This window comes from Rhinatrema bivittatum, chromosome 8 (genome assembly GCF_901001135.1).
Source record: "Rhinatrema bivittatum chromosome 8, aRhiBiv1.1, whole genome shotgun sequence".
NCBI lineage: Eukaryota > Metazoa > Chordata > Amphibia > Gymnophiona > Rhinatrematidae > Rhinatrema > Rhinatrema bivittatum.
In genome coordinates this window covers 241,715,629-241,741,502 of record NC_042622.1, presented here as the reverse complement: position 1 = coordinate 241,741,502, position 25,874 = coordinate 241,715,629, and the positions used below count along the sequence as shown (strand labels likewise).

The window sequence follows — 25,874 nt, the reverse complement described above, 5'->3', positions numbered from 1 at the left end:
AGCTTACCCAGAGATGCCTTTGCTCGCCACTGTAATTCAGGCCTTCTATACTCATATCCCCCAACACCGCTAATAACCAAAACTCTAGTGAAGCTACAACAGGACAAAGGATCCATGATATTCATAGCCCCATATTGGCCTCGACAAGTATGGTTTCCAGTACTCCTCGATCTCTCGATCAGAGACCCAATTCGCCTGGGCACAGCACCCATTCTCATAACTCAGGATCAGGGCAGGTGGCGTCATCCCAACCTTCAATCCTTATCCCTCACAGCATGGATGTTGAAAGCTTGATTCTGCAACCTCTCAATCTTTCAACTAATGTCTCTCAAGTGCTTGTAGCTTCACGTAAACCCTCCACATGAAAGAAACTATCGTGCTAAATGGAAAAGGTTACCACGTGGTGCACACAAAACAGTATTGACCCTTTTTCCTGCACTACATCATCTTTATTAGACTATCTATGGCATCTCTCAGACTCTGGTCTCCAGACCTCATCTGTAAGAGTACATTTAAGTGCAATCTCAGCTTATCACAATACCGTCGGAGATGCACCAATATCAGTGCAACCCCTCGTTAGTAGATTTATGAGAGGTTTAATTCAACTTAAACCTTCACACCGACCACCAGTCACAGAATGGGACCTTAATGTAGTCTTAACGAGGCTCATGCGTTCTCCTTTTGAACTCATGGATTCCTGTGATGTTAAATTTCTCACTTGGAAGACTATCTTCTTAATAGCCATCACATCTGCAAGACGGGTTAGCGAGTTACAAGCACTTGTTACATACTCCCCCTAAACCAAATTCCTCCATGACCGGGTAGTACTCCGGACACACCCAAAATTTCTCCCCAAGGTAGTTACGGAATTCCACTTGAATCAATCCATCATCTTGCCTACTTTCTTCCCAAAATCGCACTCTCACCAAGGAGAGAGGGCTTTACATACCTTGGACTGTAAGCATACGCTTGCGTACTACTTAGATCGCACTACAGCCCATAGGAAGTCCACCCAGCTCTTTGTGTCTTTTGATAAAAACAAACCTGGAAAAGTGGTGGGCAAGCAAACTCTATCTAATTGGCTTGCAGATTGTATACAATTTTGTTATGAAAAAGCAGGCCTTCCTCTCCAAAGGCGAGTAAAGGCTCACTCAGTAAGAGTGATGTCAACCTCAGTAGGACACTATCGTTCAGTACCAATAACTGACATATGTAAAGCCGCAACATGGAGTTCTCTTCACACCTTTGCGGCTCACTACTCGACAAGGAAGGGTGACAAGATTCAGCCTATGGACAATCTGTCTTAAAGAACTTGTTTCCAGCATGATCCAACTCCTTCCACATCCAACCTTTCGTGATTATCCCAGGACAGCAGGATGTAGTCCTCACGAAACCCACCCGCCACCCCACGGAGTTGGGTCCAATACGTTTTATTATTTTATTTTTGGCTAACGCTCATTGCTACAAACAAGACTGAAGGGAGACCCCTGTGGCTCGAGGGATCATGGCATGCTGGGCATGCTCAGTGGGCTCAGGATGCCAGTCAAAAGTTTCTAGAAACTTTGACAGAAAGTTTTCCGTGATAGGGCTCCGTCAGTGACGTCACCCATATGTGAGGACTACATCTTGCTGTCCTGGGATAACATCTATTACAAGGTAAGCAATTTTGCTTTAGTCTATAAGGTGCCACTCGCCTCTTGTTATTTTGGCTTCATCTTTGTGAGCTTCTTCCTGAAATCTTGCTTCCTGTTCATACCCCAGATCACTCCAACAAGGGGGTTTTGCATCCCTTCCAGCAAATGGAGGCAGAGAACTTTTCAGGCACTGCTACACCAAGAGTGCCATCTGCAGTCCCTTAGTACTGCAGATGGCACTTAGTACTGCAGATGGTAGAGGTGTAAACCTGTAGTCTGACAAAAAAAAAAAGGCAAAAGTGACAGGATTGAGTTCTTGGAAGGCAAGATGATTAGAGGAGACGATCCCTGAGGTGTTAGGTATCTTTGTTGGCCATCCCTCAGGTTGAGCCAGGCGAGCGTGGGGTTGGCAATCCCTATTCAGCTCTAGCCTGCAGCATCCAGGGGTCAGAAAGCCAGGAGTCATGGATCCCTCTGTCCTCCTGATGTCTTCTTCCCCGGATCTTCAACCAGAGACAGGGAAGTATATCTTTTTTTTCTCTATAAATGTTTGCATTGCTTAGGGCTGGACTGTTGCTTTAAAAAAAAAAAAAAGAGAGAGAAGGCAAGCTCAGCCACTGAAGCGGCCACCAGCTGGAGCATTTGTACAGCAAGCTGTGTGAGGGAGAAGAGGCTGCAAGTGCCTCCTGTGGCTGAGGATCAGGACAGTTTGTTTCTGGCAGAAACTGGTGCTGCAGTTAGGTCGACTCTTGGCGCGGCAGGCTGACCGTGTGCTAGCTCTGCGTGTGCTCTAAGATGGCGCCTGCCAGGGATTGCAGGAAATCTTGCCGAGCCTGTGACTCTGCGAGTGTGCTGGGAGTGGAGGGCGTTGGAAGGACCCTCCACGGGTGTGGGAACCGATAGGAGAACCATTCGATCACAAGGGCCTGTCAGGGCAATTCAGTAGGAGATTTTGCTGCAACTGGCAGGAAACCTGCACATGGAAGGAAGCAGGCAGTTCCTCGGGAACCCAGAGACTTCCCTCCCCTGCTTTTTCTGGCGCTTCCAACCCGGGAGGAAGAAGGACATGATGGGCTATCCGAGGAAGCCGCACCAGATGACAGGGGAAGTGAGGTGGAAGATTTTTCCACAGATTTTGTTTTACTGCTACACAAGGCCTATCTGGCCAGGAGAGGAGCAGGGGTAAATGGCCCCTTAGTCAAAAATCACAGAGGAATGCAAAATGGTCTAAAGGTTCCCCGCCCAGGGGACTGGGGGATTTTCTCCGCCATTTGGGGCTTGGCCATTCTGCAGGAGAGGTGGAATCGATGGATCCATTGACCCTGGGGATAATCCAGTGGGCCATATGGCCAGGATGGACCATGATGGAGCCAAAGATTTCTCTGATCCAGAGGAGATTCCGCTTGCAGAGGGAGATGACCCATGGGTGGTCCAACTGTTCCGCGAAGAAGAATTGAGACCCCTTATTCCAATGTTCTGAAATAATTGGGTATTAATGTGCTCCAAGAGGAGTCTAATAATGAAGGGGTGGACCCAGTGCTGGGTGGCCTACAAGGTCCACCTAAGGCTTTTCCGTTACTTAAGATTAAGAAGCTGGTCAGCCAGGAGTGGGACACTCTGGAAGCAGGTTTTAAAGTGGCCAGGGCAATGGCAGTTATAGCTTTTCTCTGAGGATACTTTGAAACTTTTGGTGTTGCCTCAGGTTGATGCTGTAGTCTCGGCAGTTAACCAAGAAGATGACCATCCCGGTGGCAGGTTCAGCTGCACTTAAGAATGCTTAGGACTGAAAGCTGGAAATACCAATTGAAAATGTTGCTTGAAGTTTCAGTGTTAAGTCTGCGAGCAGCAATCTGAACGAGCCTTATGCAGAGGGCCTGCTTATGCTCAGTCCAGAAGGCTCAAAAGAAGGAGTCGGCTGCTGCTGGCAAGGGGTGCAGGAGGCTTAGCTAGAAGCCAAGGCGACATATGTGGCAGATGCCCTGTATGATTTGGTCTGAACCTCAGCCAGAAGTATGGTCTCGATGGTGTCAGCACGCTGACTGCTGTGGTTACGGTATTAGTCTGTGGACATGTGGTCTAAGTCACAGCTGTGCAATCTTCCCTTTAAGGGAAAACTCCTATTTGGTGAGGATCTAGAACAGTTGATGAAGCATTTGGGGAAATGAAAGGGAAACAAGCTACCAGAAGATAAGAACGTCAGGAAGACTTTCCCTACTCATGCCTGTTTTCGGCATATGAGAAGATTTTACCCCAGCAAATCAGGGACTAGGAAGGCAGCAGTCCTTTCGGGGTTCTCACAAACCCTCCAGAGACGGTTCCAGTCAGAGCACAGGGAACACTAAGTTCTCCCAATGAAGCCAGGGTGGGCCACTCCAGCGTGGAAACTGTTGGGGGACGTCTGCCACGTTTTAAGAGGAGTAGACCAGGATCACCTCAGACCAATGGCTAATGAAGGTGATAAGAGACAGCTAGGCATTCAAATTTTCACACCCTATCGGAGACACCTTCATGGTTTCTCACTGTGCGTCACACAGCAAACAAAAGGCATTTCAGAATACTTTACAGCGCCTTCAAGGATTAGGCACAATCATCCTGGTTCCCTCAAGGGAACGGGGTCAAGGGAGGTACTCAATCTATTTTGTGGTTCCCAAGAAGGGGAGGATACCTTTCAGCCCATCTTAGAAGATCAATGCAGCTCTGCAAGTTCCACGCTTCTGGATGGAGATATTGCAAATGGTGATAGCAGCAGTCTGTCAGGGGGAGTTTCTGGCCTCATTGAATTTGATAAAGGCCTACTGGCACATTCCCATACGCACGGATCATCAAAAGTTTCTCCGCTTCACGGTGCTGGGGTAACATTTCCAGTTTCAAGCTCTTCCTTTCAGGTTAGCGACAGCTCCACAGACTTTCACGAACGTGATAGTCGTGGGGTGTCTGCGCTGCAGAAAGAAGGGATTCTGGTTCACCCTTATCTAGACAATTGGCTTATCCAAGCAAAGTCGGAGAGAGAGTGTTGTATGTCAGTTCAGAGGGTACTGGAAATGTTTCAGTCTCTGGCTGGTTTGTAAACCTAGCAAAGAGTCATCTAATGCTGGTCCAGTCCTTGCAATATTTGGGGGCAAGATTTGATACCCAAATAGGCAAGATGTTTCCTACTTCAGAGAGGATTTGAAACTGCAGTTGCAGGTTCTTCAGTTACTGCAAATGCCGGTGCCCAGAGCCTGGGACTATCTACAGGCTATGGGTTCCATGGCTTCTATGCTAGATTTGGTGCCATTGGCCTTTGCTCACATGCATCTGCTCCAGAGGGTGCTGCTGTCCTGTTGGGATCCATTGACAGAGGAGTTTCAATGGCCTTAGCCGCCACAGGGGATCTCCCGATCCAGTCTCTCATTGTGGCTATCACGACCCAGTTTGGAGAAGGGAGCGGGTCTGGAGATTCCAAACTGGGTGGTGGTGACCATAGATGCCGGCCTCAGAGGTTGGGGGTGGTTTGTCAAGGACAAACGGCCCAAGGACTATGGTTGTTAGCGAAAGCATCCTGGTCTATCGGTCACTTGTTCACATAAGAAAGGAAATTTCCCAAAAATAAATCTACAACTGTCATGCAAAAGATTAAATAAACCACATCAGCAAGCCTGACAACATGCCTCTTATTTCAAAGGCCGCCCGGACAGCTCAATCGTTTGCAGTACCAGTCAATATTTTTATATATTTTTTTTATGTATGTTTATGATGTTTTGCATAAATGCTTCCTCAGGAGCCACGTAGTCATTTTAAACAATTCTTCTGTATCAATGAATTCTCTAAAAATTTAAATTAGAACAAATCCATTACTCTAAGCTATATAATAATATAAAAGTACTTATCATTCTGCTGACAAGTATACCCCTTACGTAGGACTCCACATCTCAGCTACTCTTCACAGAGCGAATGTTATGGTTTGTGGGTTTCATGGACCCTTGGCCCGAGGTGAGAGTTGTTACCACCTGTGGGGAGGAGCTGTTGCGTCGGAGGTGGACCCTTGGGCCGAGGTGGGGTTGATGCAACCCGTAGGTAAGGACCTATGGGTCCCCACCATCGGCAGACAGAGTGAGCTGATAGACAGAGGCCGCTGGAGCTTCACCTAAACCAGCACTCATTCCCCGCGGATTGAGCCTTTGGGTGCCGGGGCCGGCAAGACTTAGGTGGGTCTCTATGTGTAGTCGAAGTAAGAGTTGGTTCAGCCCAGAGACAGCAGGTGAGAGATGGTACAGTCTTACTCTGGACTGAGTAAAATCCTGGAAACTCGGGTGCCAATGGAACAGAGGCAGACAGGGTGCGCTCGAGCAAGAGCAGGCCGAAGCCTGAATAAACCACGTCCAGGGAGTAAACTAGAGAGGCGTCAACGAGCAGGCTTGAGTCAGGGCTAGCGGCAATCCGAAGGCAGTGGCAAGCAAGGCTGAGATCTGATTACGGAGATAGTCAAGAGAGTAGTCAGGCGAGGCAGAGTTCTGGGTCTGGAGATGGGCACTAGCATAGTCAGGCGAAGCAGAGGTCTAGGTCTGGAGATAGGCAATAGCGTAGTCAGGCGAAGCAGAGGTCTAGGTCTGGAGATAGGCAATGGCGTGGTCAGGCAACGCAGAGGTCCAGGCTTGGAGAGAGTCAATGGCGTGGTCAGGCGAAGCAGAGCTCCGGGCTTGGAGAGAGTCAATGGCGAAGTCAGGCAAAGTAAAGTCAAAGTCTATGTAGTCAATCCGAGATATGAAGCAAGGTAGGAACAAGGAGACAGGAACCAGGAACAATGAGGAACAGGAACACAGAGATGAGACAATCTCTAGGAGGCAACGAGTACTCGACCAGCGAGGAGACCTGCTGAAAAGGCAACGCTAGGGAGCAGAGCCTGAGCTTAAATACTGTAACTGAGTTGACGTCATCATCCAGGGCCGCTGTTAGGTTCCCGCCGCGGTCCCTACAAAAGGATCAATGGTGCACGCGTGCACGCCTAGGGAGGGGTGCGATGCGAGTAGCAGTGTCTCTCCACGGACCATGCGGAGAGGCCCGACAAGAAGTGGTAGCAGGACCGGGAATGCCAGGGACTGTGGCAGAGCTGGAGGCACCGGGGGAGGCCCAAGGACGGAGCTGACGGCCCACCGCCGCCAGCAAGGAGGAACCAGAAACTGGAGTCACTGTAGAAAAGTGAGGGGGTCGTGCCGCGGGTCTGCTGTGGACGGCATGCGTAACAGTGTCCCCCTCTTGGAGGTCGGGGTTTGCCCGGATGGGCACGATGAATGTTCAAGAGGAGGGTTTTGTCCAGAATGTTCTGAGCTGGTTCCCAAGAATTTTCTTTGGGTCCATAACCCTCCCAAGAAAGGTATTCCCACCGGCGGCCCCTAAGGCGAACGTTGAGGACTTCATGTACCTTGTAGGTCGTATCAGTCTCAGCCACCATTGGAGGTGGTTCAGGAGTTTTTCGGGAAGGCCAGGACAAGACCACAGGTTTTAGAAGAGATACATGAAACGTATTATGTATTCCCAGCGTAGGAGGCAGCCAAAGCTGGTATGTAACTGGTCCAATGCATCGGGTGACCATAAAAGTTCCGATGTACCTTGGAGCAAACCTTTGAGAAGGCATTCTGAGTCGGATATTCTGAGTACTTAACCAGACTTTCTGGTCAGGAAGGAATTCAGGAGCTGGGTGTCGGTGACTGTCAGCAGTTCTCTTGGCCCAGGAAGTGGCTTGACGTAAGTGAAGATTCGTCAGTTCCCATAAAGCCTTGAGGGTATCCGCAGTGGTGGTCGTGGTTGCTTTCCATAGACGAAGGAGAACGGTGACGTGCCTGTAGCAGTGGCAGTGTGGGAGTTGTGAGAAAACTCCGCCCAAGGGAGAAGTTCAGACCAATTGTCTTGGCGGTCGTTGATGTAAGCGTGCAGGAAAGCCTTTAAAGAACGATTCATTCGCTCAGCTTGTCCGTTGGCTTGCGGGTGATAAGCAGTTGTTAGACTGATGTTGATACCGAATTTTCAGCAAAGAGCATGCCAATATCTAGCAACAAATTGTGGACCTCTATCAGAGAAAATGTCCTTGTGTAAGCCATGTAATCTGAAGATGTAACGGAAGAATAGGCGTGCCAGTTCTGGAGCAGATGGTAGGCCCGGTAGAGGGACAAAATGGGCCATTTTTTAAAATCGGTCTATAGTTACCCATAAGTTTGTTTTTATTATGTATGTAGGTTTGTAAACCGCCTAGACGGACATGTAATTGCCCAAGTGTGCGGTATCTAAAAAGCTTTTAAATAAATAAATAAATAAATATAACGGTATGACCCTTACATGAAGGAAAATCCACAATGAAATCCGTAGACAGGTGGGTCCACGGTTCCTCGGGAGCTGGAAGTGGTTGCAGTAGACCCCAAGGTCGACCGACCGGGGGCTTTTGCTGCACACAAGTGTTACAGGATTCGACGTATGCTTTAGCATCAGAGAGCATAGTAGGACACCAGAAGAACCGCTGGAGTAGTGCCAAGGTTCGTGCTTGCCCTGGGTGACCAGCAAAATTAGAATCATGTGCCCAGCGGAGGACTCTTTCTCGGAGTCGTCGGGGCATGACAGTCTTCCCAGCAGGGACTGGGTGAGTAGCAGACAGACAGATACAAGCTGGGTCTATTATATGACCGGGTTCTTCCGGGGTGTCTTCAGGCTCGAAAGAGCGTGATATGGCGTCTGTCCGGAGGTTGTTTTCAGCTGGACTGTAACGAAGCTCAAAATTGAACCTGGAAAAGAACAGGACTCATCGGGCCTGACGGGCGTTGAGACACTGGACATGGCTCAGATGTTCCAGGTTCTTATGGTCAGTGAACACGATGAACTTGTGTTGCACGCCCTCTAGCCACGGGTGCCATTCTTTAAAGGCTAATTTTATGGCAAGTAACTCGCGATCTCCAATACTATAGTTCTATTCTGCAGATGAGAACTTGCGGGAGTAGAACGAACATGGGACTGTAGAACCAGAAGCAGTGCGTTGACTCAGGACCGCCCCAGCTCCAATCGCGGAGGCGTCCACTTCCACAACAAGGAACAGGAACGCAGAGATGAGACGAATCTCTAGGAGGCAACGAGTACTTGACCAGCGAGGAGACCTGTTGCAAAGGCAATGCTAGGGAGCGGAGCCTGAGCTTAAATACTGTAGCTGAGTTAACTTCATCATCCGGGGCCGCAGCTAGGTTCCCGCTGCGGTACCTACATAAGGATCAATGGTGCACGCATGCCTAGGGAGGGGCACGGTGCGAGTAGCAGGGCTCTCTCCACGGGCCACGCAGAGAGGCCCGACGAGAAGTAGCAGGGCCGGGAACGCCAGGGACTGTGGTAGGGCCGGAGACACCGTGGGAGGCCCAAGGACGGAGCTGACTGCCCACCGCTGCCAGCGAGGAGGAACCAAAAGCTGGAGTCATTGTAGAAAGGTGAGGGGGCCGTGCCGCGGGGCTGCCACGGACGGCACGCGTAACAGAGCCCCACAGGTCCACACCGTTGGGAGGCGAGTTCAAGTGCAGCAGGAGCTTGAGGAGAGAGTCTGTGGGGAGGTCCCGAGGAGCGAGGTGAGACACAGTACTGAGGGACCCCACAGTATACAGGTTGGGCTGGAGAGCAGTACCTGGGCAGAGACCTCCGAGAGAGTGGCGAAAGACAGACCCGAGGAGCAGGAAGCGCGAGGCAGGAAATGCAGGAGGTATACTGCTGAGACAGCCCCGAGGGGCGGAGCTGCTTAGCGAGGAAGGTACTGATGCAATGATGAGAAGGGTCTCCAGGTAATGATGTAACAACCCCGAGAAGCGGGGGAGGGGTGAGTACAGTCACTGATGCAATGAAAGCACAGCCCCGAGGAGCAGGGAAGCACAGACCATCTCTGGTTTAGGACGTAGGCACTACCCCGGAGTGGAGAAGCATAGGCATTCCTTGTGCGGAATGTAGGCATTTGCCCCAAGGAGCAAGGAAGCAGAAAGACAGTCTCTGGTGCAGAACGTAGGCACTGCCCCGAGGAGCGGGGAATCACTGAGATGAGTCTCCCAAGTGGTGAGGTAGTTCCCAGAGGCAACCCCGAGGAGTGGGGAAGCCGGCGTGTAGGACTCCTGGAAAGCGCGGGACTAGCCTGAGGAGCAGGGGAAGCCAGGAGACAAGATCTCCAGAAAGAGTGCGAGCGGGTACCTGAGCCAGGGTCCAGGGTCCAAGGAAGGTCCGAGACAGCCACTACAGGTCCGAGGAGATAGGAGCAAGCAGAGTAGCGATGAAACTCATTGCCAAGTCAGCTAGCAAGGGGCGAAGACGGTGCCTAATAACCCTGACCAAGTGATGTCATCAGTCGGGGATACCCTGAGGTTCCCGCCATAGCGTCTTCAAAAGAGGGCCCGGTGGCGCACACGCCTAGAAAGGCCCAATGTTGGCGTGTGTGGCGACGGCGGTAGATGCTAGCCCCCGCCGCAAGCAGGCCCAGAGAGGGAAGAAGGGTAACACAAGACGTGAGTAGACGCAGTCGCAGCCATCTGTGACAGACGGTCATAACAGTACCTCTCCTCTTAAGGCCCCCCCGGGGGGTTTGGGTTTGCGAGGCATGGAACTGCCGGATAAGGTCTTTGTCCAGGATATTGGCGGCATGTTCCCAACTGTTCTCCTCAGGTCCAAAGCCCTCCCATGAAAGGAGATATTCCCACTTTCTACCACGTTTCCTTACGTCCAGGACATCTCGGACTTGATTTGTGATGTCTGCTTCTGAGGACAGTGGTTGAGGCTCCGTTGGTTTTTTAGAAAATCTGGATAGCACCAAAGGTTTTAGTAGAGAAATCTGGAAGGTGTTGTGAATTTTGAGCGAGGAAGGCAGCTGGAGTCTGTAGGTGACTGGGCCAGGACGACGGAGCACAGGGAAGGGGCCAATATACCTGGGAGCGAAGCGAGCCGAGGGCAGCTTGAACCGGATAAAGCTGAGCCACACTTTATCGCCAGGTTTGAACTGGGGTGCTTTGCGATGATGTGCATCAAAGCACCTCTTTGATTTCTGGGCAGCCTGCTTGAGCAACTGCTGGGTACTGTGCCGCAATTGATGCAACTCTTAGGCAGTTGACTGTGCTGCTGGAGAGGGTGCGGACAGTGGGAGTGGCAGCGGTGGCAAAGGCTGACGTCCATAGACCACCTGCCCAATCATCCTGCCGTAGGCTCATGTAGGCCCGCAAAAATTGCTTTAAGTTCTGTTAGTCCTTTCAGTTTGTCCATTGGCTTGGGGATGGTAAGCCGAGGTAAAATCTAACGAGATGTTGAATTTTTTGCAGAGAGACCTCCAAAAGCGTGCAGTGAATTGGACTCCATGGTCCGAGAGGATTTACTTAGGGAGACCGTGTAGCTGGAACACGTGCCAGATGAACAGCTTAGCAAGCTGCGGTGCAGAGGGGAGACTGGGTAGAGCCACGAAGTGGGCCATTTTAGAAAAACGGTCGACGGTGACCCAGATGGTGGTGTTACCATTGGAGACAGGCAGGTCCACTATGAAGTCCGTCGCGCTGTGGGTCCATGGCTCGCTCAAAATGAGCAGCAGTTGCAAGAGTCCCCACGGTCTTCCTGCTGGAGGCTTATGATGGGCACAAGTGGGACAGGACTCTACGTGTCTTTTCTCATGGTAGGCCACCAATAGTACCGCTGGAGTGTGGAGAGGGTTCTAGACTGGCCCGGATATCCTGCAGTCAGGGAGTAGTGAGCCCATCGAAGAACCCTCTGTCTTCCCAGGTGGCACTGGAAAAGTGGTGGACAGGGTGACCTTGGCAGGGTCAGTTATGTGCCGCAGGGTATCGGGTACGTCCTCTGCGATGAAGCATCTGGAGAGAACATCAGCATGGCAATTTTTATTGGCTGGGCGGTAACGCAGCAGGAAATTGAATCGGGTAAAAAAGAGGGCCCAACGGGCCTGGCGATGGTTTAAACACTAAGCATGATGTAAATACTTGAGGTTTTTGTGATCCATGTATACGGTGATCTGGTGTTGGGCTCCCTCGAGCCAGGGACGACATTCCTCAAAGGCCAGCTTGATGGCAAGCAACTCTTATCCCCAATGGTGTAATTTTGTTCCACTGGAGAGAAGCAAGCAACTCTTATCCCCAATGGCGTAATTTTGTTCCGCTGGAGAGAAGCACCGGGAAAAAAAGGAACACAGGTATAAAGTATGGGTAGTTGAGTATTGGCTCAGAACAGCTCCTACTCCAACGTCGGAGGCATCGACCTCAACGACAAATGGGCGTCTGGGATCCAGATGACAGAGACATGGTTTCTTGAGAAAAGCGGTCTTAAGATTAGTGAAGGCGGTCATGGCTTCGGGCGACCACTGAGAGGGGTTGGCCCCCTTGCGAGTCATGGCCGTGAGTGGTGTGGTCAGGGTAGAATAGTGGTGAATAAAAGACTGATAGAAATTGGCAAAGCCAAGGAATCTCTGAAGTAGGTTGAGGCCAGTCGCGGATGCTCTTCAATTTCTGAGGATCCATTCTGAACCCTTGGCTGGACACCACGTAGCCAAGGAAAGGAACAGTCTCCTGCTCGAAGGAGCACTTTTCGAGTTTGGTAAAAAGTTGGTTGTCCCGGAGACGCTGGAGAACACGAGAGACATTCCAGCGATGGCTTTGTAGGTCTTGCGAGAAGACTAGGATGTCGTCTAGATACACCACTACGCACTGGTAAAGTATATCTCTGAAAACCTCATTCATCAGAATCTGAAAAACTGCGGGTGCGTTGCAAAGGCCGAACGGCATCACAAGGTATTCAAAGTGACCGTCACGCATGTTAAATGCAGTGTTCCACTCGTTGCCTTTGTGGATATGGACCAAATTGTAGGCTCCCCGGAGATCCAATTTGGAGAAGATTTTCGCTCCCTGAAGCCTGTCGAAATGCTCCGAGATCAAAGGCAGTGGGTAGCGGTCCTTTAGAGTGATTTCATTTAGGCCTCGGTAATAGATGCAGGGATGGAGGGAGCCGTCTTTTTTCCCTACAAAGAAAAATCCTGCCCCTGCAGGAGACTTAGAGGGCCGAATGAAGCCTTTGGCCAGGTTCTCGCGGATGTACTCTGACATGGCCTGGGTCTCAGTTAGCGAAAAGGGATAGATCCTACCCCGAGGAGGCTCTGTGTTGGGCAGCAAGTTAATTGCGCAATCATAGGAGCAATGCAGGGGTAGAGTGTCCGCAGCCTTCTTCGAGAACACATCGGCAAATGCGTTTTGTGGTGGAAGGCCAGGAAGAGAGGGCGAGGTAGTTAAACAAGGCAGAGGTGAGACGGATTCTAGGCAGTTCTCACAGCATGAGAAGCCCCAACGAGAGAGCTGCAAGATAGTCCGGTCGAACTGCGGAGTGTGTTGCTGTAGCCACGGCAGACCCAGTACCACAGGATGAATGGCTTTGTCCAGAATGTAGAAAGAAATGGTTTCTATATGCAGGGTCCCTGTGCAGAGCTGAATAGGGGCCGTGGTGTGTGTAACCTCACCAGGAAGAGGTTCTCCATGGATGGATGAGAGGAGTAAAGGCACAGGGGAGCTGATGGTGGGGATCTGCAGGTGTTCAGTTGTTTTAATATAAAGTTCCCACCAGTCCCAGAGTCCACCAATGCCAGAGTGTGGAACTCCTGGTTTTCCATTTTAATGGAGACGGGTACAGTCAGTGGAGGAGATGGTGAAGTCAGGCCTAGTCCTCCAGCAGAACCTAGGCCTGGGAGTTTCCCGGATGGACTGGACACGAGGCTATGGCATGTCCGGGTTGGCCGCAGTACAGGCAGAGACCGATTTGTTGGCGGCGGCGTTCCTTGAGAGAATGTGTGCTCCAGCCCATCTGCATTGGTTCATCCTCCGCTTTGTTCTGAGCTGCGTTCATTCTGGGTGAAGATGAACGTCGAGTTCGAGACAAGCCTGGGGTAGACTTCCGGGACACTCTAAACTCTTGTGAGCGTTCTTACAGATGGCGGTCGATGCGTCCAGTAAGGTCTATAAAGGAGTCCAACGATGCAGGCAATTTGCGAGCCGCCAACTCATCCTTAATCCGGGGACTCAAACCTTCGAGAAAGATGGAATGTAAACAGTCTGAGTCCCAGTGAAGTTCCGACGAAAGGGTTCTGAATGCAATAACATAGTCCGTTAATGAGCAGGAGCCTTGTTAGAGATGGAGAAGTGATGACCCGGAAACAGCTCTTCGGCCAAGATCGTCGAAGCCAGAACGGAATAAGGCCAGTTACCCCTGGAGATCTCAAAGAACTGGGTCACCACGCTCCCAGAGAGGTGACGCCCAGGCCAAGGCCTTACCATCCAGAAGGGAAATGATGTAGGTGGTCTTGATGATCACATCTGGGAAGTAAGCTGGTTGCAGACAGAAGTGCATATTGCATTGAATCAAGAAACCCCTGCACAAAAGAGGGTTCCCTGTAAAGCATGGAGGTGCCGGCAAGGGCATGGTGGGCTGAGGAACCGGCAAAGAGGTGGAGGTATTGAGCTGGGTAGACATCATGGCGGTCACAGTAGCATCTAAACGAGTGCTCAAGTTGTCAGTGGTAGCTGCCAGAGTCTCCAGGAACTTTTGCTATTCGCTGATTATTTGTGCCAAGCATGTGGCTGAGACCTCTGCCAGGTCCATGGACCTGGCAATCTGTTATGGTTTATGGGTTTCGTGGACCCTTGGCCCGAGGTGAGAGTTATTACCACCTGTGGGGAGGAGCCCCACAGGTCCACATCGACGGGAGGTGAGGTCAGGAGCAGCAGGAGCTCTTGGAGAAAGAGTCTGTGGGGATGTCCAGAGGAGCAGGGTGAGACACACAGTACTGAGGGACCCCACAGTATACAGGTTGGGCTGGAGAGCAGTACCTGGGCAAAGACCTCCGAGAGAGTGGTGCTAGGCAGACCCGAGGAGCGGGAAGCATGAGGCAGGAAGTGCAGGAGGTATACTGCTGAGACAGCCCTGAGGGGCGGAGCTGTGTAGCGAGGAAGATACTGATGCAATGATGTAGGCTAACCCGCAGAGCAGGGAAGCCCGAGTCGGGTCTCCAGGTAAAGATGTAAACAACCCCGAGAAGTGGGGGAGGGGTGAGTACAGTTACTGATGTAATGAAGACATAGCCCTGAGGAGCAGGGAAGCACAGACAGTCTCTGGTGTAGGATGTAGGCACTACCCCAGAGTGGGGAAGCACAGGCAATCCCGGTGTGGAACGTAGGCACTTGCCCCGAGGAGTGGGGAAGCACAGACAGCCTCTGGTATAGAACGTAGGCACTGCCCCGAGGAGCGGGGGAGCACGGACAGTCGCTGATGTAGAACATAGGCACTGCCCCGAGGAGTGGGGAAGCACGGAGATGAGTCTCCCAAGTGGTGAGGCAGTTCCCAGAGGCAACCCCGAGGAGCGGGGAAGCCGGCAGGTAGGACTCCTGGAAGGCGTGGGGCTAGCCCGAGGAGCGAGGGAAACCAGGAGACCAGGTCTCCAGAAAGAGCGCAAGCAAGCCCCCGAGGAGCGGGTACCTGAGCCAGGGTCCAGAGTCCAAGGAAGGTCCGAGACAGCCACCACAGGAGCAAGCAGAGTAGCAAGGAAGTCGTTGCCAGGTCAACTAGCAAGGGGTGAATGTGGTGCTTAAGAACCCTGACCAAGTGATGTCATCAGTCGGGGATGCTCTTGAGGTTCCTGCCGTAGTGTCTTCAAAAGAGGGCCTGGTGGCATGCACGCGTGCCTAGGAAGGTCCGGAGTCGGCGTGGGTGGCGGCAGCGACCCAGCCGCCTTGAGGAACCTTGAGGTACGCGGCGGTAGAGGCTAGCCCCCCGCCACAAGCAGGCCTGGAGAGGGAAGGAAGGGTAACACAAGACATGAGTAGACGCGGTCGCAGCCATCTGCGACCAACGGTCATAACAGAGAACAGAGGTGGCCAACACACTGGCCTTCATTTTAAATAGACGCTGAGTTGCACATAACCAATCGGAAGACAAGTCTTACGTAATGACGTCATTATCACCATGTTGTGAAGATGGTCTGCATTATCACTTCTACTCAATGTCTTTTTAGTTAACAATGAAACCTTCTGCAATGGAAAAATGGGATAAGAAATGCTACATATCATCATAAAAATACATTTAGTTCTAAGCCTGAGTTTAGACCATTAGGATGAACCGTATTTAAAAAGTGTATCCATCTCTGTTCTGCCCTTAAGAGTTTAGAATTCAAATTACCCCCACACCAATTTGGTTTAATTTGCTGTAACACACACACTTTAAGATCATCAAACACATGAGCAAATTCCACACAATGTGATACAAGTGGAACATTAATACGGTTTGTAGTGAGATTTGATCGATGCTCAATTATCCTAGTTAAGGATCGCTGTTTTCCCCACATCGAACTTGTCGCACGGACATCCTATAATGTATATCACTCCAACTGAATGATATGTCGTATGTTGTTGCAACTCTACTGTACTTTGTAATGATGTAAAATATACAGATGATGTCTCCATCGAGACGTGACAAATTGAGCATGTACCACATGGTTTATGAGAACATTTAAGATCCTGATGAGGCACAAAAGTTGAATCAGAGTGTACTAATTGATCCCTCAGACTGGATCTTCTCGTATAGGTGAAACGTGGAAAATTCTGAAATTCATTATTCATGTGTAAAATGTGCCAATTTTGATACAAAACTCTTTTGACTGTGTATGCAAGTGGAGAAAACAGAATTACACACGTTAATGTCTCATATTCAATGGATGGCTGTGGTAAAAAATAGCCAAACACGATGTGTGTGTCTCGCTCTTAAGTAAGCTTTTCTAATACAACGTTTGGGGTAACCTCATGTGAGAAACCTATTTTTAAGATCCATCGATTGATAATTATATTCCATCAAAATAAACATAACCTCCGAATCCTGAAAAATTGACTCATTGGTAAATTTTCTTTTAACTAACGAGTATGTGCACTTGAAAAATGAATAAGCGTGTTACTGCTCACAGGTTTGTAATACAAAGATGTTCTTCTTGGAACCAAGATCTTGGTGTTACAAGGTCTTTGTGGCTCTCCCCCCCCCCCTCCCCCCCCCCCCCCCCCCCCCCATTTGAGCCTTTGAGGAAGGCTTCATTGAAGGACCTCACTCTGAAAGCATTTTTTCTGGTGTCAATTTTTCGCCCAGAAGAATTTCAGAGCTTCAGGCTTTATTCTGTAGAGAACCATTTCTGAGGATCTCTTTAGATGGCGAGTCTTTGTGTACGGTATCCTCTTTTATGCCAAAGGTTGTTTCTTCATTCCACCTCACTCAAACAGTAGAGCTTCTGGCTTTTCCGAATTTCTCTGGGGAGAGGAAGCATGCGAGGGAATTTCACTTAATGGACATGCATCGGACTCTGTTGCTTTATCTTAAGGTCACTAACAGTTTCGGACGGTCAGATCATCTGTTTGCCTTGTTTGGGGGTGCAAAGAAAGGAACTAAGGCATCTTTAATCTATGATTGTGCGGTGGTTAAAGAAGGCTATTTTTTCGACATATCTCTGTAAGGGTCGGATGGCCCCAGAGGGGTTGCGGGCACATTTGACTAGAGCAAAGGCAACTTCTTGGGCAGAGTGTCAGTTTGTGTTGCCACAGGAGATCTGTAGAGTGGCCCCATGGTCTTCTCTTCCCACTTTCACCAGGCATGGATGTGTAGGCGCCAGAGGAGGTGAGTTTTGGAGAAAGTGTTCTGCGAGTGGGTCTTTTGGGTTCCCGGCCAGTGTAGGTGAGCTTGAGTACATCCCACTTGTCTGGACTGATCTGGGGTATGAACAGGAAGGGAAAATTGGTTCTTACCTGCAAATGTTTGTTCCTGGAATACCACAGATCAACCAGAGACCCATTCCCTTGATTCCGAAAGACTGTATTTTTGTTTTTGGATAGTAAGAGCAGAGCTCAATTTTGTAGTTAGATCCTGTGGACCAAAAAATGTTTTTCTGTGTCCTTTTGGATGTGTGGGCTCCAATTCAGGGACTTCCAACCGGGATTATATGTCCGCCCTAGGAGGGACTTGTTTTTTCATATGGAGCTCTACATTGGCTTGAGTACAGGTCAATACTGAAGGACTGCAGGTGGTACTCTCAGATATGTAACAGTGCCTCAAAAGTTTTGTTCTCTGCCTCCATCTGCTGGTAGGGCTGCAAACCCGCTTATCTAGACTGATCTGTGGTATTCCAGGAATGAAAATTAGCAGATAAGAACCAATTTTCCTTTCTTCCATGCTTTCAGTATAGTCTACAGGCTCATAATACGTCATGCTGCTTCTAGATCTAGAGTTAGTTTAGAGGTCCATGAAGTCAGCTGCATTCTACAGGGCAATCCAGGAAGAAGAGTTTGAGTATCCATAGTGACAACAATTCCTTCCCAGCAGTAAATGTGATGATCAGTTTAAGCCTCTAAATCAACATTTTCCCTAGAATCAAACATCATCACACATCCACTTTCTTTTCATCTTCCTCAAAAAACTTGCCCAGGTTCTTTTTGAAGTTTAGTGTTGTAGCCAGGGCTACCTCTGGCAAAGTGTTTCAGGATTTCACTACCACATACAGTGATAAAACTCTCTGTTTGCCTTTCATGTCCCCCTCCCTTTTTCTTCCTCAGGCCGTTTTCACGGATCTGGAGATTCTGGCTGCAATTTTTGCCAGTGCTATCCATGATGTCGATCATCCTGGAGTATCAAATCAGTTCTTGATCAACACCAGTAAGTTCAGATCCTTTCATCTTAATAAGTCCATCCACTATATAGGGACTTTGTGAATGTCTGTAGTGTGTTTGCATTCAGACTGGATCCTAATGTGCTTTATGGTTTAATGCAGGGGTCAGGAACCTTTTTGGCTGAGAGAGCCATAAACGCCACATATTTTAAAATGTAATTCCATGAGAGCCATACAATATGTTTAAAACTAAATACAAGTAAATGTGTGCATTTTATGTAAGATCACACTTTTAAAGTACAATAAGTCTCTGAAAATATTACACCAGGCCTTAAGACACCAATACATCTCCTATTAGGAAAACGGACCAAGTCAGGCTGCTATAGAGTCCTACACAGAAACTACACGCCAGCAGAAAACCTCACCTGAATCACGTGCTGTCCCTCACCTAACATAGAATAAAAAGACCAAAACGCATAACAAGAAGCATGCAGAAAAAACTGAATTGGAAACTGCAACAAGCCAGAGTCTCTGTATGCAGTGTAACAAAGGAAAAAAGAAACATCACCCATCCTTATAAAACAAATCAAGAAATATAAAATCATCAGCAGTAAAACTGTACTAACAAAAAGAACATATTTCGAAACAGCTGATGAGTGGAATATCCAATAATTAAAAACTCATATAAAACATTTCCAGATACCAACAAAATATTTCAAAATAGCAGACACAAAGACCCAGTAATGAAAAATAATAAGGATACAAAAATTTTTTTGCTCTGCATACCTGGGAACGTTTGATATCCAGGTGTCCTGAGATTGTTCTGAATTAGCAGGAGGTGGGGTGGTTTGCTTGGAACTTTCTCCTCTCTCAGTCACATACCAGCGCTCTCTCTCACACTGGCTCTCAATAACACACCTATACACATGCTCTCAGTACTCACATATACACATGTTTTTTCTCTCTCACTTATATAGGCTCTTAATTACACATTTACACACATGCTGTCTATCTTTTCACGCTTACACACACACACAGGCTTTCAATCACATAAATACATGCTGTCTTTTTCTCTCACACACAGACTCTCATTCACATGCTTACAAACATGTCCTCTTTCTCTCATGTACACACAGGCTCTCACTCACATGCTCCCTCACCTAAATCAGCTCTCAATCACACACAGATACACATGGTCTCTCTCTCTCATTTAAACACAGGCTCTCAATCACATACTCACATGCTCCCTCACCTAAACCAGCTCTCAATCACACACAGACATACATGATCTCTCTCTTACTTATACACACAGGCTCTTAATCATACATACACATGATCTCTCTCACACACAAAGGATCTCAATCAATCATACACACATACTCTTTCACACAAACAGGTTTTCAATCACAAACTTACATATACAGGTTCCCAATGGTAAACGTACATTCATGCTCTCTCTCTCTCTCACAGGCAGGCTCTCAATCACAGACATACTCTCTTTCACATGTACAGGCTCTCAATCATTCACATACATGCAATCTCTCACAGACACACACACACACACACAGCCCCCCCCCCCCCCCCCGCGGCCCGGAAGAGGAAGTGGAGAGTATCGGGTGCGTGCGCGGCAAGAAGAGGCCACGCTAGTGCGCTCGGCATCGGCCCGAAGAAAAGAAGACTGCAGCGCGGCTCGGAGGAAAATGAAGAGCTTCAACCGCGGCCGATGGGACTCCTCCTCCGCTGAAAATGAAGAGGTTAGCGTCGGGAGGAGGCTGCTGCTGCTGCCGGCTTGCTCGCTCATTCACTCTCTCTCTCCCCCACCCCGGGAACTCGCGGCAGCAGCAGCAGCCTCCTCCCGACGCTAACCTCTTCATTTTCAGCGGAGGAGGAGTCCCATCGGCCGCGGTTGAAGCTCTTCATTTTCCTCCAAGCCGCGCTGCAGTCTTCTTTTCTTCGGGCCGATGCCGAGCGCACTAGAATGGCCTCTTCTTGCCGCGCACGCACCCGATACTCTCCACTTCCTCTTCCGGGCCGCGGGGGGGGGGGGGAGAAGAAGAGAGCACGCCGGTGCCGCTGACTCCAGCTGTCCTGCTGCGTTCCGCCCGGGCTGACAGCATTTTAAGCCCGGGCGGAGGAGGACCGGGGAGCAGCTGGGTCAGCGGGAAAGTGTGGCGACTGTCTGCGAGCCAGATGCAGCCCTCAAAAGAGCCATATCTGGCTCGCGAGCCATGGGTTCCTGACCCCTGGTTTAATGTGTTAGATGCAGGCATGCAGCCATTTCTGGGGTGGATGATGGCCTGACAACACAAGAGATTTGTGGCCATTGGTTTCAGCTATTCTGAGTGTCTCTGTGATAAATCCTATTTTTTCATTTATTCACTTATAGCCCACTTATGTGAAGGCAATAAGTGGTGTAAATAAATCTGTAAATTTATCAGCAAATTATACTTTTTTTTTCTTAAAAATGTCCAGTTAGTGCAGATTTGTTGGGCAGTGCATTTCGCAATGTGATCCACCTTGAAAACAGTTTTGAGGTTGGATTTAGGGTTTTTTCTTCTTCCCATCTCCCTTCTAGCCTAGCTGGTGCAGTGGCTGCCTTCTGGCTAAGAGGCACAGAGAGCAGAACCAGAACCTGGCAAAAATGTGCTCCTCAGCCTGCCACGAGATGTCACTGTTACCTGTTAGCTGTGACTCCCTCCCTCCCAGGGACTGTCAGCACTCTGTCAGTAGTACCTTCATAAAATCATTTATTTTTATGTTCTATAACATTTATTTATTTAAAATTGTTTCTTAATCACTTCATTGATAAAATCTCCCTAAGTGATGTACAATATAAAATAAACAATAATAATAACAAATATTAAACAACTGCTTATCACATTATTTCCAGACCAGCTCCTCTGTAGATGTTAAAGATTGATGACATTAATCACATTTCCAATTGCTTCTGGTACCTTAATAAATCTATTTCTTCCCTCAGTTCCTGTGGCAAACTATTCCACAAACCAGGGATTATGGCTGAAAATGACCTATTCTGCAGGCACTACAAAAAGTGTTTGTTAGCTAAGCATAGATTCTTACCAGCCTCATACCACTTCACTCTCACCCTGGATATACCTTTGAAGCTATATACAGGGTGATTTTATAAGATAGATGCCAAAATGATAGTGAATGGGTTAATGTATTCAGGGGAGCCTCCCTTGTAGTAATATTGCCTAGATTCATGCCAAGACTCTGTTTCCTTCTCTCCAGACTCTGAATTAGCTTTGATGTACAACGACTCATCAGTTCTAGAAAACCATCACTTGGCAGTTGGCTTCAAGCTTCTTCAGGAGGAGAACTGTGATATCTTCCAGAACTTGACTAAGAAACAGCGACAGTCACTCCGGAAAATGGTTATCGACATGGTGAGGAAAAGGGCAAACCAGCTTTTGTCTGGCTTAAGATGTTACCATACTGGGTCAGCCCGATAGTCCATCAAGCTCAGCATTCTGTTTTCAACAGTGGCCAATCCAGGTTACAAGTACCTGGCAAGACTCAAACATTAAATATATCTCATGTTACTAATGCCAGTAATAGCAGTGGCTAAACCCTACGTCAGCTTGATTAATAGCAGTTTATGGATTTCTCCGGGAACTTATCCAAAACCTTTTTAATTGCAGCTACACTAATTGCCCTAACCACATACTCCAGCAACGAATTCCAAAGCTTAATTGTGAGTTGAGTGAGAGAGAATTTTTTCAGATTTATTTTAAATGTGCTACTTGCTAAAAGAAAATTATTTCTTACCCGCTAATTTTCGTTCCTGTAGTACCAAGGATCAGTCCAGACTGTGGGTTATGCTCCCAGTCCAGCAGGTGGAGTCAGAAGTAAAAGCTCGAGGGGAGGTCCTATATGACCTCACTCCTTGTGCCTCAATCCTCAGTAACAAAACTTTCAAAGCCAAAGAGAAGAGACAGAGGGATCAAAAAAGATAACTGTTCAACAATTATGAACGAAGAATAAAAACTGGTAAACCCACAACGGAACTTGTAAACCAAAAACTGTGAGAAACAGTAAATCCTGGAGCCCCAGGATGAGATAGAATAAATAGATAATAAGTAGGAACAAAGAGCAGAGGCTTATCCCATTACAATCCCAAAAAATCCAGGGAGGGTGTCTGGACTGATCCTTGGTACTACAGGAACGAAAATTAGCGGGTAAGAAATAATTTTCTTTTCCCTGTACGTACCAGGATCAGTCCAGACTGTGGGATATACCAAAGCTTCCCCTACTCCGGGTGGGCCGATAACAGCCCTGCTCTTAAAACACTATCTCCAAAGGATCCGAAACTCGGAGCCCGAACATCCAAGCGATAGTGCCTAGAGAAAGTATGTAGTGATTTCCAGGTGGCCGCTCTGCAAATTTCCTGAGAGGACACCGATGAACTTTCTGCCCAAGAGGTAGCTTGCGCTCGAAGAGAGTGTGCTTTAACACCCAGAGGTGGCTGACGCCCTTTTCCAATATATGCAGATCCGATCGCACCTTTCAGCCATCGAGCGATGGTTGTCTTAGAAGCCATCTGACCCTTTCTGGGACCTGACCATAGAACAAAAAGATGATCCGAAAGACGGAAGTCATTGGTGAGAGCTAAGTACTGCATTGGACATCTCTTGACATCCAGACTGCGAAGTTGTCTGGGATCTGATGACAAGAAAGAAGGAAGTTCCACCGATTGATTCAAGTGGAAAGAAGAAACCACCTTGGGGAGAAAAGAAGGTACTGTCCTTATGGAAACACCGTCCTCAGAGAAACGGAGGAAAGGTTCTCGGCAGGACAAGGCCTGGAGCTCCGAGATACGACGAGCAGAAGTTATAGCTACCAAAAAGACAGTCTTTAGGGTAAGGTCCTTGACGGTGGCCGCGCATAAAGGCTCAAACGGAGGACCTCCTAGTACTTCGAGTACCAAGTTAAGACTCCAAGAAGGACAGGGCGATTTGAAAGGAGGCTTCAGCTGACGAACGCCTCTGAGAAAACGAAGAATATCTGGGTGAGAAGATAGCGGCGAAAGAGTCCCCATATGCAACAAGGCTCCCAACGCCGCCACCTGTACCCGAAGGGAACTGTATGCGAGACCCATCTCCAGGCCGGACTGAAGAAAATCTAATACTTGAACCACCGAGGCGAGAACCGGCACAATAGTACGGACTCTACACCAATCTTCGAAAACCTTCCATACCCTTATGTACGTAACTGAGGTGGAAGTCTTTCTTGCCCTTAATAAGGTGGAAATAACCGCCTCCGGATATCCTTGACGTCTCAACTTACGCCTCTCAAAAGCCAGGCCGCAAGACAAAAGCGATCTGCCTCCTCTAAAAATATAGGACCCTGTTTGAGAAGATGAGGGAGGTGACCGAGGCGAATCGGTTCCTCTTGAGATAGAAGAAGCAGATCCGCAAACCATGGTCTCCTCAGCCACTCTGGCGCAACTAGGATCACAAAACCAAGGTGAGACTCTATGCGACGTAACACCCTCCCCACCAGGGGCCACGGAGGAAAAACATACAAAAGGACCTGCGTGGGCCACGGGAGGACTAGGGCATCTACCCCTTCCACCCCGTGTTCTCTCCTGCGACTGAAAAAGCGAGGAGCTTTTGCGTTTTCGGCAGTGGCCATGAGGTCCACGTGGGGAACTCCCCAGCGCTGTGTTATCAATTCCATCGCTTCCCTGGAGAGCTCCCACTCTCCTGGATCCAGACGTTGACGGCTGAGAAAATCTGCTTGCACGTTGTCTACGCCTGCTATGTGAGACGCCGCCAACCGGAGCAAGTGCCGCTCCGCCCACTGCATTAGCTTTTCCGCTTCCCAGGCTACTAGGCGGCTCCTTGTGCCCCCCTGTCGGTTGATGTACGACACCGTGGTTGCGTTGTCCGAGAGAATCCTGACCGCCCTTCGGCGAACCATTGGAAGGAATCCCTGTAGGGCGAAACGGACTGCCCTTGTCTCCAACAGATTGATGGGCCACTGACTCTCCTCCTTCGTCCAAATGCCTTGGATGGAGCTCGACTGACATACCGCCCCCCATCCTGAGAGACTGGCATCTGTGGTAACCACCACCCAGTCTGGTATCTCCAATGACACTCCCCTGGCAAGATACCGGGGATCTAACCACCATTGGAGGCTGAGCCAAGCCGTTTGAGGAATCGGCAAGACTGCACTGTAGTCCTGAGATACCGGTTTCCACCGGGATAGAAGTGCTTTCTGTAGAGGACGAAGGTGCGCAAACGCCCACGGAACTAGGTCGATTGTAGAGGCCATAGTTCCCAGCACCTGCAAGTAGTCCCAGGCAGTTGGTACCTGGAGCAATAAGAATCGGTGAACTTGCTCTCTCAACGCTTGAGCTCGCTCTGGGCGTAAGAACACCTTGCCCTCTGCCGTGTCGAAGTGAGCACCCAGAAAATCCAAGTTCTGGGAGGGCGTAAGGTGACTCTTGTCGTAGTTGATTATCCAGCCCAACGATTGAAGCAGGGATACCACCCGATCCCCGGCCTGGAACCCCTGACTTCGAGACTTTGATCTGATGAGCCAATCGTCGAGGTACGGATGAACTAGTATTCCTTCCCGGTGAAGGGCTGCTGCTACTACGACCATAACTTTTGTGAACACTCGAGGAGCTGTAGCTAGACAAAAAAGGCAATGCCTTGAACTGGAAATGCTGTCCCAGGATCTTGAAGCGAAGATATCGTTGAAAATCCGGGTGGATCGGGATATGGAGGTACGCTTCCGTCAGATCTAAGGATGCAAGATATTCCCCCCGATGGACCACCGCTAACACCGACCTGAGTGTTTCCATGCGGAATCGTGGGACCCAGAGCGCCCTGTTGACAGTCTTGAGATCCAGAATGGGACGGAAGGTGCCCTCTTTCTTGGGTACCACGAAGTAGATGGAGTAATGACCTCGTCCCAGTTCGTTGGTGGAAACCGGCCTTATTGCTCCTAAGGCACGCAAACGCTGAAGCGTGTGACGTATAGCTCGTTGCTTGTGAAGAGATCCGCAGGGGGAGAAAAGGAATCTGTCTCTGGGGGCGTGGACAAAATCCAACGCGTAACCGTTTCTTAGGATGTCCAAGACCCACTGGTCCGACGTGATTCGAACCCACCTCTCGTAAAAAAGAGTGAGCCGACCCCCTACCTGAGGGATCAGCTCGTGGGCTAACCTGGCATCATTGCGCAGGTTTAGAGGTTGAGCGAGGGACTGTAGAGTCTTTGCCACCTCGCCGTCCTCGAAAGGACCGATTCCATCCCTGTGAATGATAAGATGGAGTCCTTGATGTTGGCTGTTGCCTGTTCATCCGAGCACGGCGCTGGTTCCGAGATCGGTTTCTGGAGAAGCTAAAAGATCTAGCAGAGCGAGGTCTGTCCTCCGGAAGCTTGTGTATCGCGTTCTCGTTCAGGGACTTGATTATCTGGTCCAAATCTTCACCAAAAAGGAACTTGCCCTTGAAAGGTAAGGAACCAAGGCGTGTCTTGGAGGAGGAGTCCGCCGACCAGTTGCGGAGCCACAGAAGACGGCGGGCCGACACCGCCGCCACCATAGAACGAGAGAG

At 49.3% G+C, this 25,874-nt stretch overlaps 1 protein-coding gene across 3 annotated transcripts in view; it reads left to right on the top strand.

Annotated features, from left to right (window-relative positions):
* The window catches only part of PDE4C (phosphodiesterase 4C), a 969,601-nt gene that overhangs the window by 902,745 nt on the left and 40,982 nt on the right, over positions 1–25,874 (top strand). For all 3 annotated transcript variants that reach the window (XM_029614335.1, XM_029614336.1, XM_029614337.1), the window contains 2 exons: positions 18,236–18,335; positions 21,541–21,695. In XM_029614335.1, the coding sequence (XP_029470195.1) occupies positions 18,236–18,335; positions 21,541–21,695 (255 nt within the window). The remainder of the gene's footprint in view (positions 1–18,235; positions 18,336–21,540; positions 21,696–25,874) is intronic.